General features: G+C 57.8%; 1 protein-coding gene across 4 annotated transcripts in view; it reads left to right on the forward strand.

Moving 5' to 3' along the window:
* The window catches only part of RRBP1 (ribosome binding protein 1), a 48,339-nt gene that overhangs the window by 20,217 nt on the left and 9,894 nt on the right, over positions 1–18,228 (forward strand). For 3 of the 4 annotated variants that reach the window (XM_027559669.1, XM_027559673.1, XM_027559670.1), the window contains 7 exons: positions 943–3,421; positions 12,388–12,536; positions 13,577–13,699; positions 14,252–14,404; positions 14,994–15,112; positions 15,952–16,105; positions 17,523–17,661. In XM_027559669.1, the coding sequence (XP_027415470.1) occupies positions 964–3,421; positions 12,388–12,536; positions 13,577–13,699; positions 14,252–14,404; positions 14,994–15,112; positions 15,952–16,105; positions 17,523–17,661 (3,295 nt within the window). In that variant the 5' untranslated portion in view covers positions 943–963. The remainder of the gene's footprint in view (positions 1–942; positions 3,422–12,387; positions 12,537–13,576; positions 13,700–14,251; positions 14,405–14,993; positions 15,113–15,951; positions 16,106–17,522; positions 17,662–18,228) is intronic. The other variant, XM_027559672.1, reaches the window with a different exon arrangement.

The raw sequence follows: 18,228 nt of genomic DNA on the forward strand, positions 1-18,228 counted from the left end.
GTTGGGTGTGGACCTGGCCACCTCCAACCTTGTGGACTTTGGTCCCCAGCCAGCGAGAAGGGTAGTTCATACTCGTGGTTGGGAGTGTGTCATCAGACAAAGGGTCCTCTCCCCAAGGTGAGGAGTGGACCTGGTGACGCTGTCCCCCTCCCTCTTTGCAGCCTCTGGATGTGGAATTCAGACCTGAGGTCTGATATTTCCTGTTTCCTAATGTGCGGATTCACAGGCTCCGATTTTCCTCACCACATGTTGATCACCTTTGGGATTGTAATGTGCAGGTTCTCATCTCTGCCCCTGGGTGGGTACTTGTGTTTATCAGGCCTGGGGAAAAGGGGGCAGCAGAGAAAGAGCGCTCATGAGACCCGCTGGCCTGGATGCTGTGAGCGAGAGCCAGCAGCTGTGTTTGATTTGACTCACATGGTATTCTTAATATCAGTCAACTTGAGTTGAGGAGGGGAAAAATCTGTCCTGATATGAGAAGGCAAAAGATACATCAACCTAGTGCTCACGTTTCTACAGTCATCACCTGTGACCGGGTGACTCCTGCTCCTGATGTAGTTGGCACTCTGACACAGTCCTTACCACTTCCAGTTACCTAACACTGGCCGTGCTTGTGTTCATGTGCATCTTTGACCCTGTGGTGGAGAACATCTTGACCTGGGGTCACGGCTCCTGAGTTGCATGGGCGCCACATGCCCTGGTCATGGAGCTGCCTGCTGCCATCTCTCCATGGCTTCATGTGTCCCAGCTTGTGTAAAAGTTGCTCACTTCTGAGGGGGCAGGGAGAACAGGTGACAGCAGAGATTGCCTGGTTTGTTTCTTCTTTGATTTTATCAGTCTGAAGGATTAGTGGAACCATATGTTAGGTGCTGCGAGTGGGGACGGTGACTGTCAAATGCCTCGGTTTCTACAGAAAGTAACTGCCGTGTATGTATTTGGCAGGTGAAAGGAAAACCAGCCAGGATGGATATTTACGACACTCAGACCTTGGGGGTTGTGGTCTTTGGTGGATTCATGGTTGTTTCTGCCATCGGCATCTTCCTCGTGTCAACCTTCTCCATGAAGGAGACGTCGTATGAAGAAGCTCTGGCCAACCAGCGCAAGGAAATGGCGAAGACCAACCACCAGAAAGTGGAGAAGAAGAAGAAGGAGAAGACAGTGGAGAAGAAAGGAAAGACCAAGAAAAAGGAGGAGAAGCCCAACGGGAAGATACCTGACCATGAGCCCACCCCTGGAGTGACCATCCTCCCCAAGGACCCAGTGTGGGCACCTGCAGTGGCGGTGGCTCCAACCTCAGTCCAGTCCCCTGTGGTCACTGCCCCTGTAGCCACAGTATCAGCCATGCCTCAAGAGAAGCTGGCTTCTTCCCCAAAGGACAAAAAGAAGAAGGAGAAAAAAGTGGCAAAGGTGGAACCAGCAGTCAGCTCTGTAGTGAATTCCATCCAGGTTCTTGCCTCAAAGGCTGCCATCTTGGAAGCTGCTCCCAAGGAGGTGCCTATGGTGGTGGTGTCCCCAGTGGGCGCCAAAGGTAGTGCCCCTGCTACTAGTTCTACACAGGGCAAGAAGGGAGAGGGGGCCCAGAACCAAGGCAAGAAGGGAGAGGGCGCCCAGAACCAAGGCAAGAAGGGAGAGGGCGCCCAGAACCAAGGCAAGAAGGGAGAGGGGGCCCAGAACCAAGGCAAGAAGGGAGAGGGGGCCCAGAACCAAGGCAAGAAGGGAGAGGGTGCCCAGAACCAAGGCAAGAAGGGAGAGGGGGCCCAGAACCAAGGCAAGAAGGGAGAGGGCGCCCAGAACCAAGGCAAGAAAGCAGAGGGCGCCCAGAACCAAGGCAAAAAAGCAGAGGGCGCCCAGAACCAAGGCAAGAAGGCAGAGGGGGCCCAGAACCAAGGCAAGAAGGCAGAGGGGGCCCAGAACCAAGGCAAGAAAGCAGAGGGCGCCCAGAACCAAGGCAAGAAATCAGAGGGGGCCCAGAACCAAGGCAAGAAATCAGAGGGGGCCCAGAACCAAGGCAAGAAGGCAGAGGGGGCCCAGAACCAGGGCAAGAAGGTAGAGGGTGCCCAGAACCAGGGCAAGAAGGCAGAAGGGGCCCAGAACCAGGGCAAGAAGGTAGAGGGTGCCCAGAACCAGGGCAAGAAGGCAGAAGGGGCCCAGAACCAGGGCAAGAAATCAGAGGGGGCCCAGAACCAAGGCAAGAAGGGAGAGGGGGCCCAGAACCAAGGCAAGAAGGCAGAGGGGGCCCAGAACCAAGGTAAGAAATCAGAGGGGGCCCAGAACCAAGGCAAGAAATCAGAGGGGACCCCCAACCAGAGCAAGAAGGTAGAGGGGGCCCAGAACCAAGGCAAGAAGACAGAGGGGGCCCAGAATCAAGGCAAGAAGGCAGAGGGGGCCCAGAACCAAGGCAAGAAGGCAGAGGGGGCCCAGAACCAAGGCAAGAAGGCAGAGGGGGCCCAAAATCAGGGCAAGAAGGCAGAAGGGGCCCAGAACCAAGGCAAGAAATCAGAGGGGGCCCAGAACCAAGGCAAGAAGGCAGAAGGAACCCCCAACCAGGGCAAGAAGGCAGAGGGGGCCCAGAACCAGGGCAAGAAGGTAGAGGGGGCCCAGAACCAGGGCAAGAAGGCAGAGGGGAACCAGAACCAGGGAAAGAAATCAGAGGGAACCCCCAACCAGGGCAAAAAGGCAGAGGGGGGCCAGAACCAAGGGAAGAAATCAGAGGGGGCCCAGAACCAGGGCAGAAAGGCAGAGGGGGCCCAGAACCAAGGCAAGAAAGCAGAGGGGGCCCAGAACCAGGGCAAAAAAGCAGAGGGGAACCAGAATCAGGGGAAAAAGGCAGAGGGGAACCAGAATCAGGGCAGAAAAGAGCAGAGTACCCTGGACCAGGGCAAAATGGTAGAAGTGGTTCAAAACCAGAGTAAAAAAGCAGACGGGACCCCCAACCAGGGCAAGAAGGCAGAGGGGGCCCAGAACCAGGGTAGGAAGGCAGAAGGGACCCCCAATCAGGGCAAGAAGGCAGAGGGGGCCCAGAACCAGGGCAAGAAGGCAGAGGGAGCCCAGAACCAGGGCAAGAAGGCAGAGGGGGCCCAGAACCAGGGCAGAAAAGTGGAGGCAGGCCAGAATCAGGGCAAAAAGGCAGATTCAGTTGCTAATCAGGGCACAAAGGTGGAGGGTATTGCGAACCAGGGGAAAAAAGCAGATGGGACCCCAAATCAAGGGAAAAAGGCAGAGGGAACTTCAAACCAAGGCAAAAAGTCAGAAGGGTCCCCCAACCAGGGCAAGAAGGTGGATGCATCTGCCAATCAGGGTAAAAAGGCAGAGTCAGCTCCTACCCAGGGCAAAAATGCAGACATGGTCCAGAGCCAGGAAGCACCAAAACAAGAGGCTCCTGCAAAGAAGAAGTCTGGGTCAAAGAAGAAGGGTGAGCCTGGTAAGTAGCTTTGGTTTCTTTATTAATGTGGAGAGACGAGCTGTCTCTAAGTGGCTTGTAGATTCCCTGTGGGGAAGCCATCTGTATCAGTCAGCTATTGCCACAACAAGGCTGCATAACAAACATCCCCGAACTGAGGGCCCTGCAGCATCAGTCATTCATTCTTGCTCATGTTTCTGTTGATTTGGGTGGAAGTTGACTGGTCTGTGTTACCTCTAACTAGTTTGGCTCCTGCCACAGGTTGACTTGTGGGTCAACTTCCACGTGTTCATTCTGGGGCCCAGGCCAAGGCATCAGTGACTCTCGAGGGCAGAGGACCTTCTCATGGTTGTGGCAGAGCTGTAAAAAGGCACTTCTCAAACCAGGGTCCTGTTGCCTAGAGCAAGTTGTGAGACTGAGGCTGAGTCAACAAGAGGAAGTCCAGTGGGGAAAGGTGTGAGTTCGGAAGAGGTGACGATTCCCTCTACCACACTGTCAAGAACGAGAACAGTTCTGTGTCTTGCAGTCTCTCTTGAAAGTCTGGCAGCGTTCTGTCAGCCTGTTCTGCATTCTTGCCTCCCGCGGTGCTTTAGCATAGCTTTGTTCTTTTCTCCATGTTTATTGAGTGAATGACAGCAGGATGCTATTCCTAAGAAGCAGTGGTGTCCACACCCCCTGCCTTCCAGGTTTCCCTCTTTGCTACCTCCCATCCCAGTTGTGGGAGGGAGCATTATAGAACATTAAAATAGATATTATGTATCAGATACACATGTTGTTAGATAATGCATAGAACATGGATTTCCCATTACCTTTTCAGAGCAGATCACTGTAGAAACTCGACCTGTGAGTTCCTGTTTCATGTCCACCCCTCACTTGATAGAGTAGTCCAGTGTTTCCTTGCTCCCTCCGTCCCCTTTCTTTCTTTTTCTCTTGCTAGATTTCTTTCTTTCTTAGATTAGCCATTAGTCAACTCGGAAGATTAATTGCATTTGTCTTGGTGAGGCATCTTAGGGGCCTGAAATGTTGGGGTCTCTGCCAAGTTAGGCAAGCCCTCTGTTTGTAGCTGTCTCCCCTCTCTTGTCTTTTTCTGAAGCTGTATCCGCTTTTCTGCTGGGGGAACATTCTCTCAGACCACACTGTGCTCTGTGTGAGGTTCAGGGACCAGCCTACGTTTGCCCCACAGGTCATGACAACCTCTCAGGCCCTTTAAAAACCCACTCAGCCTTGGCCCTGGCCCCACGGGTGGAGGGAGCACACTTCCCTGTCTTCAAGGCAATGCTGTACCTGACCCGGGGCCAAGGGCCCTGGAGGCAGACGGCAGAGATGTAGGTGAGAGCTGGTCTGTTCTCTGGCTTCTCCTGTATCAGAGCTTCCTGGGATCATCATGACCCTGTAAGGCCGTGGACATTTGAAATAAGGTATGAAACAGAAACTTCACATTAGAAAGGAAGGCAGAATTGGCAGGTAACAAAAAGCGTTGTTGGGAGGAAGACCTAACTTTTGACCTGTGTGAACCCACAAAGCCGCTCACCTGAGGTGTAGGATAAGAGGAAGTTTGAACAGGAAAAAATACTGCGGTTCAGGACAAGAAAGATTATACATGATAGAATGATTATCACTCCCTGGTTACTTAGTAGTTTATTATTCTTCCTGCCAAAATTTCAATGGGCTTGAAAGTCGCCTCTTGAGGGAAAAATAAGTAAGAATACTGAATAGATTTTTAAGTGACTGTTGGAAGGCTGGTTCTGACTGATATGTGAACACTTTCTCAAACTGTTGGAATGACAATAGGGTGCTGGCCCGAGGCCAGCAGGTCAGGAAGAAGGATGGTCCTGAATAGACTGTGTTGTCGTCCATGGCCTGAGCATAATGTAATGTATTTAAATGCTCTGAAGCAGTGAGCCCTTCTGTTGCTGCTAAAATTAACTGCCTCAGTGACGTCCGTGTCCCACCAGGTGAGGGTCTCCATAGCATCAGGTCCTAGATGTGTTGCTGCTTCATCAGAAGGCAGGTGCGTTTTTAACTTAGGGAGACAGCCCCATCCACCTTGCCCACCAAAGGCCTGGCACGGCGGACGGTCCCCTCAGTGATGAGCCCACGTGAGCATCTCACGTGGCTGTGTGGAGATGCAGGTAACGTTGGAGGCCATTAGGAACCCAGGTGTGGACTAGAGGAAAGCACTTGGTTATGAAACAGAAAGTTGGGTTCTCTTGCCACTGTCTGGAGAAGAGGGAATTCATGGAATCCTTGTGAAGTAGAAATTTCTGGAATTGAAGCTCCCGAGCGTTGGTGGCACCGTCCAGGCCTCCCCTGGTTTGCTGTCTTGAGAGTCACCGCAGCTAGCGTCTGCGTTGGTCAGGAAAGCAGCTTCTTGCCCAGGAAGTGTGTGGCTGTGGCTGTGCTTTGGGACCCTCTTGACAGGACTGTCTCTCCAGCTCCTGGACTTGCGTCCACGTGAACGTGGCGCAGACCAGGCCCCCTGAACCGGACACACGGGCTTGGGCTGGACAGGAGGCACCTTCTGAGTTGGGCCTGAGCCCTTATGCTGCCAGGGGGCTTGGTTTGTGGGTGTCACTGAGGCGGGGAGGGGGGCAGGAGGGCGCCTGGGGAACCCTCCTCTTAGACTCTGTGCCCTGGCTTTATGCCAAATGCCATCCATCCTGCAGACTTGGGCCTAAACCCTGGGCCAGAGACCACACCAGCTGGACCCCGCCAGCCTCTGGGAGGTGGAGATGCCCTTAGGCCCCACGAGTCATATGCTCACAGGTCTACGTGGGAGAAAGGCCGTCTTTGAGGGGAGGTCTGTGAGTGACTTATTTTCTTCCCTTCACCCATCTACACTTTCTAGTTTTTCTATAACATGTATTCTTGTTAGTGGGAGAGAAAAATTCCACATTGGTCTATGAGTTGAGGAAACAGGCCCTCATTGGACCATGGTGGAGCTTGCACCCCTTTGGGTGTCAAGAGGCAGCCCAGCCCTGACCGCAGGACCCCAAGTGGCCTCTGAGCAGCGAGAGGGCCTCCTGCTTCTCTGGGGGCCCCGGGTGAGGAAGGAAGCGGCCAGTCCTTCTCAGTGTGTCCCCACCCCTGGGCACCCAGCTGACGGTGGGCACTAAGGTCGGATGAGAGAGAAAGGAGGTTTTTGCATCCTGGGGCCATCAACTCCGTGTTGTGAGAGGCCTCCTGCTGCTGCCAGACCCCGGGAAACGCAGGACTGGAGCCGTGTTCTGTGACCCAAAGTGGCCGGGAGAACATCACTCCAGGTGTGTGTAGTCTGCAGGGCCCCATCTCAGGCTGTATGACTGGACAGGAACTGCACCCCGGGGTCCTGCTGCACCCCAGCCTGGGGTGAGGGCAGGGGTCCTTCTATGCGTTTATCCCCCAGCGTTCTATAAGGTGGGCTTGTATCTCTGCCTGTTCTCTGACGGCAGTAACTAGAGTTCAAGTCTGTTTTGAGATTTCCCAGAAGGGGTGGGGGGGTGAGGCACCCTGGGCCTGGGTCTCCATCTGCGCCCGCCCCTCTCCCCAGGATATGGGGGCTGGTGAGACCATGCTTGATCCTCTCTTTCAAACTAAACTCGGTTTCTCAGGGTCGGAAGCTCTGAAGAAAACTACCGGCTCATGAGCCTTTATTTAATTCACTTTCTGTGTAAGTTCTTCAAACCCAACTTTTCCTTTTCTTCTTTTTCAAAAGAACAAAACATCCCCTGGGGAGGCGAGTCTCGTGTCAGTGCGGCACTGTCACGCCTTAGAGAAGCTGCTGGAAGACGTTCTTCCAGAGCTTTCCGGTCATTCCTGGTCAGCCCTCTCACACATGGCAGCACCAGGTCTCCCATCGTTGCCGGGACAGGGGCCCAAGGCTGTCCGTCCCCCGTCCTTTCTGCCGGCCGTAGGTCAGACCTCATGGCTGTCTGAGGCCCGAGGAAGGATCTCGCCCACAGGTCCTCCAGGGTTGTATTTCTTAAAGAAATACTGTGATGTGTTCTTTTTTTTTTTTTTCAGATCTAAAATGGATTTTATTAAAATTGGTGTGGGGGTAACAAAAAGTATATAAAGAGAAAAATAAAGTCATTCAATTTGTAGAATTAAAAAAAAAAATTCCATGAGGCATCATTATATGGACAAGCTCCCAGTCTATCAGCAGATGACTTTTGTCTCTAACCAGATGAGAAGGCCTGACTCAGAGGCCCCGGTACGGTTGCTCTCGACATTACTTGTGCTTTGCTCCAGTGCCCTCGAGATGCGAGGTGCCCGGGGCCAGTGCACCACCGTGCAGGGCCCTCACCCTGTCAGGGCAGACGGCCCGGGTGGTGCTGGGCTCTGGCCTGAGACGGGCTTGCAGTCGACCATCTTTGTGCTGCCAGGGCCCGTCCACTGCCATAGTCTCAGCCCGGCCGGAGCCACAGCTGCGCCTCTGCCGCATCTGGGGGCTCTTCCATTGAGGGCCTGGGGGGGACCCCTTTCCTGAAGGCTCAGGAGAATCCTTCACGGCCACTGTCCGTGCTCCTGGGGGGTGGGGGCCGTGATGGTGCTGGCTCAGTTTCCTGTTTCTGGAGATGGGTGGCCTGCCGGCCACTCTGAATGGGGGCCGCCCTCTGCCCTTGGGGTCAGCGGGAGTCAGGAGCTTGTCTTGTCTCTGAGTCTCATGATTGGTCGAGAAGTGCTGGCTTCTAGGAGGGCAGGGGGCCCTTCCTGGGGGCCTGGGCCTGTGGCCTGGGTATGGCTCAGGTGACTGGGGATGTCCTGGAGGGCTTCCCGAGGCTGGACTCTGGCTTCCTGTCCAGGGGACCATGCACGGCCCCCCACCCACACAGTTGGGGTGACAGCTGTGCAGAGGCATTGGGGACTGGTCTGGATGTCCTCCCCCCGCCCTGACACTGCACCGTGTGTCCCGCCCTCAGAGCCCCAGGCTTAACACGGGGTCTCTGTCGCCGCCCAGTTTCCTAAGCACGCTCAGCCCCTGGCCTGGATTCGTCCCTGACCTGCCTGGTCCCCCGGCATCCTCAGGTGCAGACCCGGCTCACTCCCAAGTGATGCTCCCTTGCCCACGAGGTGACACCTGGATCCCCAGGGCCCGTGATGCCTGGGACCCACTGTAGCCCTGCCTGCCTCTGCTCTGCCGCCTTTGGTGCCTGTCTTTGCTGCTCCCTCCCTTCCTGGAGCCCCAGCCCTCACTGCTCTCTGCCCAGAGCATTTGGCATGAGCATCTCCTGCGATAAAAGCCCTCTCAGCGTTGCTGCCATGGCCGCTCCCTAGGGGTCCTTGGGGCTCTGTTGATTCCGTGCCTGGGGTCTCCTTCCTTCTCCTGCCTCCTTCCCTCCCACCTGCATTTTGCAGACTGCAGGGTACATAGTCGATGCATACTTGGTGTTGGGAGACCCCCTAGGCAGGGCTTAGGGAACCTGCAGCAGCGGCCGGCATGGAGCTGGCACATCCTGATGACCATCCTGGGGCCTGGCGACCACCCCAGCTGGATCCCAGCTGTCTGTCGCAAGTGCGGTTCCTGGAGCAGCTCCGACGTCACCCTGTCATGGGCTGAGCCGGGCATGAGCAGGGCAGGGCTTCCAGGGACCGAAGCAGCGCGGGGAGCCCACCGAGCGCCCATTGGCTGAGACCATTCACGGGCTTCTCCCCGAGGGACCCCTCAGTCGACACTGAGAGGGAGACTTCCATGCCCTCTGCAGGACTGGAGTGATGTTGGGTGATTAAGCCTCCAAGCGTGGTCACAGACAGGAGTGCAGTTCTGGAATTTGAGGCTTGTGCATGTTATACGAGTGGTGTGTGCTTCGGGGCTGAGGGCCCAAGGAGACACAGGCTCCTAGCTTTTCTAAACATGCTGCCCCCGTGACCTTGTGTGCAAGGCAGGGGCTAAAGGGGCACAGGCCATGGCGCTGGCTTGGCACGACTTGTCTGTGGCGATCGTCGGGGGGCAGAGGAAGGGGACCCCTTGGAACAAGTCCCCCCTGGGGTGCTGTCTGCTCAGGGAGGGGCCGGGTCTGGGGTGTGCCCGGCCCTGCTCATGGACCCTGCGGTGCTTTCCCTGTGCCCAGCGCGTTGCCATTTAACCTGTCGTGTGGGGGAGGAGTGATTGTCACCCTTCCTCATGGATGAGGAAATCGGCGCAGAGAGGTGAAGCCGCTTGCCCTAGGATGCCCAGCTGGCAAGGAGTTGAGCCAGAATTCAAGCTCAGGGCTCCAGGGCCCTTGTTCTGACAGGGTACCCACTGCCTGCAGACCTGCAGACTAAAACCGGCCCGTGGATAGGTTCAGCCCTGAACTGACTCCATGAGACACTGGCCCTGCCTGGCGACCTTGCCCTCCTGCCACCGGCTTTCTCCCCTAGGCCTCCGGCCTGTCCGCACCTGGAATTTCAGATGCACCATCGTGCGCAAAGCCTTGGCTGCCCCTGTCTTCAGGGAGTTCACGGCCACATGGTCTTGGTGAGGCCCGTGGCTTCACAGAACAGATGTTGAGTCTTCGAGAGATTTATCTCGGGGCCTTAAGATTTCCCAGCCCCAAGGATTCTTTCTAGCCTTGGACGTTTGCTGGAGGAATGTTAGTCCCATGTGTGGGTCAGTGTGCCGCCCACCGCCCGCCCCCCATACCCAGTCCCCGGCCCCTGTGGGCTTGAGCTTAGGGCTGGGGGTTTGGCCAGAAGACCTTGAAACCCAGAAATAAATGCCACTCACGTGGGGCTCAGGTTCCTGCTTCTCGGTTCTTTTCTTTCAGTTTTACTTCCCCTGATTTGGGGAGACTAGAAATGGTACCGTCCTTAGCCTTAATGGAGAGATATAACGTGACGTCTCTGAAAATAATTTTGAAGTATTTATATGGGGGTGGAGAAGGCCGTGAAATTTTCTGTTGGGGTGAGCAAGGGGAAGTAAACTTCACTATTGCATAGCTTTACAAGTTTTGTATTACTTTGTTTGATTAGGAAGTCTAATACAATTTAGTGTAATTACGTGAGACAGTTTTAACAGACATGTATTAGGATGACACTCTCCCAGTCTGTGCAGCAGGCCCTCCAGAAGAGACGCACGTGTGAGACCCCTGGGGTGACACTGTGAAGGGAGAGGTGTTCCTTATGGACACATAGCTGCATCGTCCAGCTGCTGAGTCCCCTTCCCCAGACCACTCCTGGGCCTGGGAAGACAGGCAGTCTGGGGCAGGCAGTGCTTGGGGTCCCCAAGGCTGGAACAGAGTAGCCAGTCTGTCCGGTGGAAATACACTGTGAGCCACATTAAGAAAGGTGAACGAAAGACAAATGGAATTCGCTTTAATGATGTATTTCACGTAACCCAGTTTACCCCAAATGCTGTATCACTTCAGCTTGCAATCAGTATGAAAAATTATTGCAGATCCTTGACATTCTTTCTTTTCATACCAGGTTTCAGAATCTGGTGTGTGCCCCTCCGGGAACCACTCCTGTTCCCACCACCAGCCCCCTGGCAGGTGCCCGCGAGGCTGGTGGCTGCGTGTGGGCAGTTCAGGGGCAGGCCTGCCTCTCTGAGTCCAGAGAGCAGGAAGGAGGTTTGAGTGGCCGGCCTCAGCCAGGCTGTCCTGGCAGGTCTGACCCAGTGGGCGCCCTCTTCTGGAGAACCCAGGCAGGAACATCGGGCTTCCAGCTGACCAGAGGAGAGGAAGCCCAGAGACCAAGGCGCTGACTGTGGGGTCTTCATCCGACTCGTTCCTTCTCTCTGGGCTTAGCTGTCCTCGAGCTGTCTCTTGGGTGCAGAGTGAGTAAGTGAAAGGTGCTCAGTCGTGCCCGACTCTTTGCTACCCCATGGACTATACTGTTCGTGGGATTCTCCAGGCAGAATACTGGGGTGGGTAGCCTTTCCTTTCTCCAGGAGATCTTCCCAACGCAGGGATCAAACCCAGGTCTCTGCACTGCAGGCAGATTTTTTACCAGCTGAGCCGCAACGGAAGCCCCTTGGGTGCAGAAGTTCTCCATTAAAATTATTTAACATACATATTTCAGTGACAACTGTGAAGACTGAAGGGCGCTATCCCTCCACCCCCAGTTTCCATGACACCTTGAGCTCTAGGCCTGAATGTTAGTCTGGTTATCTTTCATTCCCGAGCTTTGCGGGTCAAGAAGTTCTGAGTGAAGGTACTTGTAGCAACCACACACCCCCACCCCCTCGTCCCCTTTACAAGGGCATTCTGCCAAGTGTTTTCACGTGTGATGAAAATATTGTGACAGGCAGAGAATTTCGTGTTGCCATGGAAACCTCCGCCTCGCTCATCCTCGGCGAGGTGGGCTTGGCGGCAGGTGCCGCTGTAGGCAGCCACTGTGCTTTGTTTCGGCTCGTTTGGGGCCCTGTTTTCCGCCGAGGGCAGGTTGGAGCCGCAGCATGAGAACAGGGGCGTCCCTGTTCACCCCCTCTTGCCTTTGGGGCTGCATGAGGGCCTGTGAGAAAGCGGAGCTCTTGTAGGGATGTTGGGGGTATCCAGGGGTGACAGCTGGCTGTTGGCACCTGGCACTGTGTCCTCTAACAGGTCAGGTGCTCCCAGCCCAGCAGGTGGCCAGGCCTGGATGAGGCTGGCCCAGCCATCCCTCCTGGAACCTGCCTTACTCTTCATCCGGGGAGAGCTGCAAATAGAGGGTCTGGACCGGGACACGTGGGAGGTGGCTTCCTCCTCAGTGTGGGGCTGCAGCCGTCGGGCTGATGGGCTCGCTGGTCAGTCTGGACCCGAGAGCCACGGAGTGGGTGGGCGGTCTTGGCAGGGCTGTGAGCCTCTCTGGGTGGTGAGAGCCCGAGCTGGACCGGGCCGTTGGCTGGGGAGAGTGTGCCTTGCCCACGTCTGCTCCTGATGATGAAAAGGTCAGGGGTTGTTTCCTCCAGCCCAGGGACGCTCAGTGTTTCTCTACTGGGGACCATCTCTGTGCTGTCTGGGCAGGACCCCAACTGGCTCCTGCTCCGGGGTATGCTGGGCTTGGCTGTTGTGCCCGTGTGTGATGCCCACCCTCCCCTCCATCCACAGGGCCCCCAGATGCCAATGGCACTCTACACTTGCCCTACAAGACGCTGGTCTCCGCTGTTGGAAGCATGGTGCTCAGCGAGGGAGAGGCCCAGCGGCTCATGGAGATTCTGGCCGACAAGGCGGGCATCGTGCAGGACACGTGGCACAAGGTGGGCCCCCCTGCCACATTTGGTGCCACTGCAGCTGCAGGCAGCTGGCCAGGGGCCACCCCCACACCCAACGTGGTCCCAGGGCCCCGGCCTCCCTGGGGCTTGTCCAGCTGCACAGAAGGTCCTTGAAACCCCTCCACCTGCCTCCTCGCTGCCCCTTCCTGGGATGGCTGGGTGAGTCAGCCCAGCTGCCACTACAGGAGGGGCATCAAGGCGGGCGCAGGAGCTGGCCCACTGGTTTGTGGCCAGGGCTTGGGGGCAGGAGGGAAGATGCTTGCCTGTCTGGATTTTCCCTCTCCGGTGCAGAGGCCACGAGCTGCCCCCAGGAAGTGCTGTGGGGCACGTTTGTTCCTTACACAGAGCCTGCATCATAGGTAATTTTGCTAGAGGATTTTGTGGTGCCTCAGAGGTGAGAGATGTCTGGGGAGTGTTCTGAAAGCCAGCCTGGTGGTCCCTGTCCCAAGGCCACTGGGTTCTTTCAGCCCTGGCCCCCGCTGAGGGGAGACGGGCCTTGGGGTCACAGGAGCTCTTTGCTCAGTGAGCTTCTGTCCGTCTCCTGGGCTTGAGTGGCTGGATGTCATGCTGACCACACCCCTCCACAAGAGAGGCCTGGCCTCAGGCCAGTACACCCAGAATACACCCTCCCCACCCCCAGCCCAGCCTCCACACTTCAGCTGGCCCCACACAGCCGCTCAGGGCTGGGCACTGAGCCGGGAACGATGGCCAATAGCCTCCAGCAGGCCAGGGAGAGGCCCTGACCACCATCAACCTGGGTTAGGGAAACGCCATGCTCCCCACAACTGCCCCCGGGGTCCAGAGCTTTGGGTTCAAGCAGCTCCTGCACCCGCGGGCCCGAGGCCTGACGGGCCGGGCAGCTGAGGTGGGACCTCCCCTCCGCGTGTGTGTGTGGTTGGCAAGGAACCACTCCTACACCATCCAGCCAGGGCTCTGCTCGTGGGTCAGGGTTTGAGGGCTGGACTGGGGCTCAAACCCCGCATCTGCGTGCCTCCTGTTAAATGTGGCTCTGTGGGCCTCTCCAGGCCACTCAGAAGGGCGACCCCGTAGTGATTCTGAAACGCCAGTTGGAAGAGAAGGAGAAGCTGCTGGCCACAGAGCAGGAGGATGCAGCCGTCGCCAAGAGCAAGCTGCGGGAGCTCAACAAGGTGGGGCCGGGGTCTAGGGCCAGTGAAGACCCAGGACTCCAAGAGCCTGGGTGTGCCCATGAGCTCCAGTCTTGGGGGTCTGGGCCACCCCGACACGGGGTAGGGGTCTTGCTCAGGGGCAGTTGGCACATGGCTGCTCCTGTCACAGCTCACCTGGGGTTTTTTTGCCCTCGTCTCTCCTGGGGAGGAAGCCCGGGTCCCTGAGGGGCTGGCAACACCCCTTGTCTTGTGACAGCCGTGCTTTCCCAGCAAAGTGCTGTGTGTGGCTGTCGTCTCCTCTCCGTGCCCAGCCTCTCTGCGGGGCAGCAGGTGCAGGGAGGCGGCCGGGGCCTCACGGCACCCTGGGCCCTGAGCCCTGGATCCTTTCATTCACAAGGAGTCCGAGTTTCTGTCCTGAATTAGGGCCTTGGCTCCAAGCCAGGGGGGATGGTGTGTTTTGTGGGGGATGGATGGACAGACAGCCGGAGTGGGGGGCTTATCAAATGCTCTGGGTGGTGCTGGCCTTGGTTTCACCTGATGAACTCCTACCTCCCTGCCCTCTGCTTTCTCCAGGAGCTGGCAGCAGAAAAGGCCAAGGCAGCCGCTGGGGAGGCCAAAGTGAAGAAGCAGCTGGTAGCCCGGGAGCAGGAGATCACGGCCGTGCAGGCGCGCATGCAGGCCAGCTACCGGGAGCACGTGAAGGAGGTGCAGCAGCTGCAGGGCAAGGTGGGCACAGTCACGGGGCGGGTCCTCCCAGCCTGGTTTGTTGGGGCTGGGGGCGGGGCAAGGGGCTGTTCTCTCTGGCTGGTGAGACGTGCATGCGTTTAAAGAGCACTTTCTGAAAATACTCTGGTCCCAAGTGGTCATGTTGGGACATGACCATCCCTTACTCTGGGGGCCTGTGGGTCAAGTTCGCAGCTTCTCCATGACCCTGGAGTCCTGCTAGCTCTGCCTTCTCCCTACGAGATTGGGAGGACCCAGCAAAACAAGGGGCCTGAAATCTGCACGGTCCCAGTGCGGAGGGCCTGGCCAGCTCTGGCCTGAGGACTTGGAGCCTTGCACTGTCTCCTCTATCCCCCTGGGGTGGCAGGGGCTGCGCCCAGGGGGTCAGAGAGTAGGAAACAGGCGTCCTCGGGGTGGCTGTGGGCTCTGTGCTGTCTCAGGACCTTGGTCAGCAGCCGAGTGAACCAGCACGCCTGGGCTTTGGGCTGAGCTCTCTGCTAGGGGCTTTTGTCTGCGAGCTGGGAGCTTGCCGACCTTGCTCCTGAAGTGGCTGTCCTTGCGAGGCTCTGATGCCTCTCGGATGCCCTTTTAGATCCGGACACTGCAGGAGCAGCTGGAGAATGGCCCCAGTGCGCAGCTGGCCCGCTTGCAGCAGGAGAACTCCATCCTGAGGGACGCCTTGAACCAGGCCACGAGCCAGGTGGAGAGCAAGTAAGCCCTGCATGCACCCCAAGCTGCACTTGGCTCCCAGAGCCCGCCAGTTGGCCTCCCACCGCAGCCCCGGGGGCTGGGGGCCATGTCTGTGCCCCCCAGTCAGCAGAGCAGAGCTGGTCTTGGCCAGGTTTCTTGCCTCCCAGGGTTGGGGGACAGTTTTGTCTGTCCACTTCACCTGGTCTGTCACTGTCGCTGGCTGGGCAGTCAGTCCTGCCGTGAGGAGGTGCCAGGGAAGGAGGTGGCAGGCTGACAACCTCCTCACGCTGGGAAAGGTGGGCCTGGACCTGCCCCCCCGGACTGCCTGCCTGGTCCTGAGACCCAGCTTCTGTGCAGCACTGAGGGGTCTCTTCTGTAAAATGGCACAGCCTCCCGCTTTGTGTGGCCTCCCGGCCTGGTCGTGGTCCCTCTGGCCAATGAGTCCTGTGTGTGGACTTGAGCCCGCCAGCGGCCCTGCCCTCGGGGTGGAGAGGCTCGTCCACCTGTCTCCCAGGGCTCGTCTGGGCCCAGATCAGCCGTGAGGAATCAGCCGCTGCTGTTGGCTCTGTGGGCTGTTTTCAGGCCCGTGTTGCTCTTGGCTCTCACTGAGCCACCCCACCCACCCTGCTCGTGAAATACCATTTTCAACAAAACACATCTCACCCCATGTGGCTAATGATATAGAGGGGCTTCAGCAGGGTGGGGTCCAAGACTCGGGCAACGACTTAAGAAAGAGCTGGGGCCCCAGAGGATGGCTCAGGGCCATCTGTCCCCATCACCCTGGGCAGCTCTCAGGGTACACGGGAGCCGACTCAGCCCTCTCCTCTCCGTCATTCTGGGGGCTGGTGACTGTCTTGCAGGCAGAATACAGAGCTGGCCAAGCTCCGGCAGGAGCTGGGCAAGGTCAGCAAGGAGCTGGTGGAAAAGTCGGAGGCCGTGCGGCAGGAGGAGCAGCAGCGCAAGGCCCTGGAGGCCAAGGCGGCCGCCGTGGAGAAACAGGTCCTGCAGTTGCAGGTGAGGGGCGGCGGCACCCCTCGTGCCCGTGTATCCTGCCCACCAAGCCTCTCCGCCTGGCCCATCCGGCCACCTGGGGTCGTCTGTCCTCAGCTGTGACTGTGGCTGCCGGAGACCCAGGCAGGGCTGGGACTGGAACCCTCAGCCTTGGTCTTGTTACTGGTGATGCCTGGTCAGCGTCAAGTGGGCGCCATCTATGTGCTTGGCATTTGTTCTAAACACGCACCAGTGTTAATTCTCAGCTAATTTTCCTTGTAACCCCATGGGGTAGATACTGGTATTATGTGCCATTTCTCCAGAAGGGACGGGAGGCAAAGAGTTAAGCAAGGCCCCCCAGTTCACTTGGAGCCAGGACACGAGCCCCCAGGCAGTCACCCACCCTGTGTCATCACAGGTCCCCGCACAGCCTCTGGCTTCAGCACCCGGTGGGGCTTCTTCCCTTCTCAGCCCTGAGTGTGGCCTGGGAGCTCATAGTTACCCAGGGGGACACCCGTTCCCTGAAGGGAGGAACCCCCACAGGGCACCGGGCAGCTCCCTGTCAGCCGAATGAGCCCCACATCCCCCGGCCAGCCTGTCTCGGGGCAGTTGTCACCCCTCTGTGTGTGTGACTTCTTGGGGAGAACACATGAACCCAGGAGACCCCCACGGCTTGGCTCCTGTTTCTGCTCGTCGCTGAAGCTCGGCTGTAGCACGTTGTACTGTGTCACGGAAAGGACTAGAAGGTTCTATGTGCGCAGGGGACCCAGGACAGGCACAGATAAACAGGGGGATTGTTTGGGTGGAATTGAGGTGGGTAGTTTGGTGTAAAGTGGGTCTGGCCCTAGTGAGATGGGACTAGGACCCCTAGGGAGAGCCTGGTGCGTGTGCTCTGAAAGCCCTTGGGTGGTCCCGATGCTCCCAGGGCTGGAGCCACCCCTCCGGTTCCAAGTTGTCATCGTCACTCTTGTCAGGAAGCCCCAGGCTCTGCGCATCTCCTCCTGCTCAGTCTTGCCATCCTCAGTCACACAGAGTCCCCACAGTGTTGACCCTGAGGCCCCGGTTTTTCCACCTGTAACGTGGGTGTGATGGTGGTACCTGTGTCTTGGGGTGGCCAGGACTCACCATGCTGACACATGGGCGCCTCGACAGCACCTTGCCCAGAAACACTCAGCAGCTGTGACCATTCCCAGGTCCCACTCAGGTGAAGATGGGGCGACTATTGGTCTCATCTGCAGCGTCTTCCGTGGGTGCCCACTCTTCAGGGGTCAGGATGGCTCCCTGGCCTTGTCTAGGGGGTGAACTGACCCAGATATCTAGGCAGCTTTTCTGCTTCGTCGGTACGGGGCGGCAGGGAGTGAAGAGCTCTGGACGGCAGAGCCGAGAGAGTCCAGCCTCCCGCTCACACGCTCACAGCCCCCTTCCCTCGGCTGGTCCCCAGGCATCTCACAAGGAGAGCGAGGAGGCCCTGCAGAAGCGCCTGGACGAGGTCAGCCGGGAGCTGTGCCGCGCGCAGAGCAGCCACGCCAGCCTCCGGGCAGACGCCGAGAAGGCCCGGGAGCAGCAGCAGCAGATGGCAGGTGAGGGCGGTAGGGGGCCAGCCCCGTGGGGCAAGAACACCTGGGACCCTAGACTCCTGCACCTGTCGGGGGACACACGGGGGTGCTTGGGATCAGGCCTGGGGTCTGGAGGACTGGCCGTGGGGGCTGGATATGGGAGGTGGGCTCGGGTGGAAGACGCTGCCACGAGGGCTGCCGCTGGCCTTCTCCTTCCTCCAGCTCAGTAAGGCCCAGGGCCAGGTCTGGAAGTGGGTCATGGTCCCCCATGCTCTCAGGGCACCTGCCCCCTCAGGAGGTGGTGAGACCCCCAGGGCACTGAGGGCCCCTGGAGAGGCAGGGCAGGCGGTCTAGTGACCAGGTTGCACAGCCTTGTGCTCGACAGACTTCCAAGTGGCCGCTGTGACCTGGAGCAGGTCCTAGGAGCGGCCAGTTATGTCTGTGAAGGGCCACGCAGTAGTGATCTCGGCTTTGTAGGCCAGATGGTGTTTGTCACAGCTGCTCAGCTCTGCTGCCACAGTGCCCACATAGCCCAGGACAGACAGGCTTGGCCGTGGGCCAGGAAAGCTCTATTGACAAAAGCAGGCTATA

The sequence above is a fragment of the Bos indicus x Bos taurus genome, chromosome 13 (genome assembly GCF_003369695.1).
Source record: "Bos indicus x Bos taurus breed Angus x Brahman F1 hybrid chromosome 13, Bos_hybrid_MaternalHap_v2.0, whole genome shotgun sequence".
Taxonomy (NCBI): Eukaryota; Metazoa; Chordata; class Mammalia; order Artiodactyla; family Bovidae; genus Bos; species Bos indicus x Bos taurus.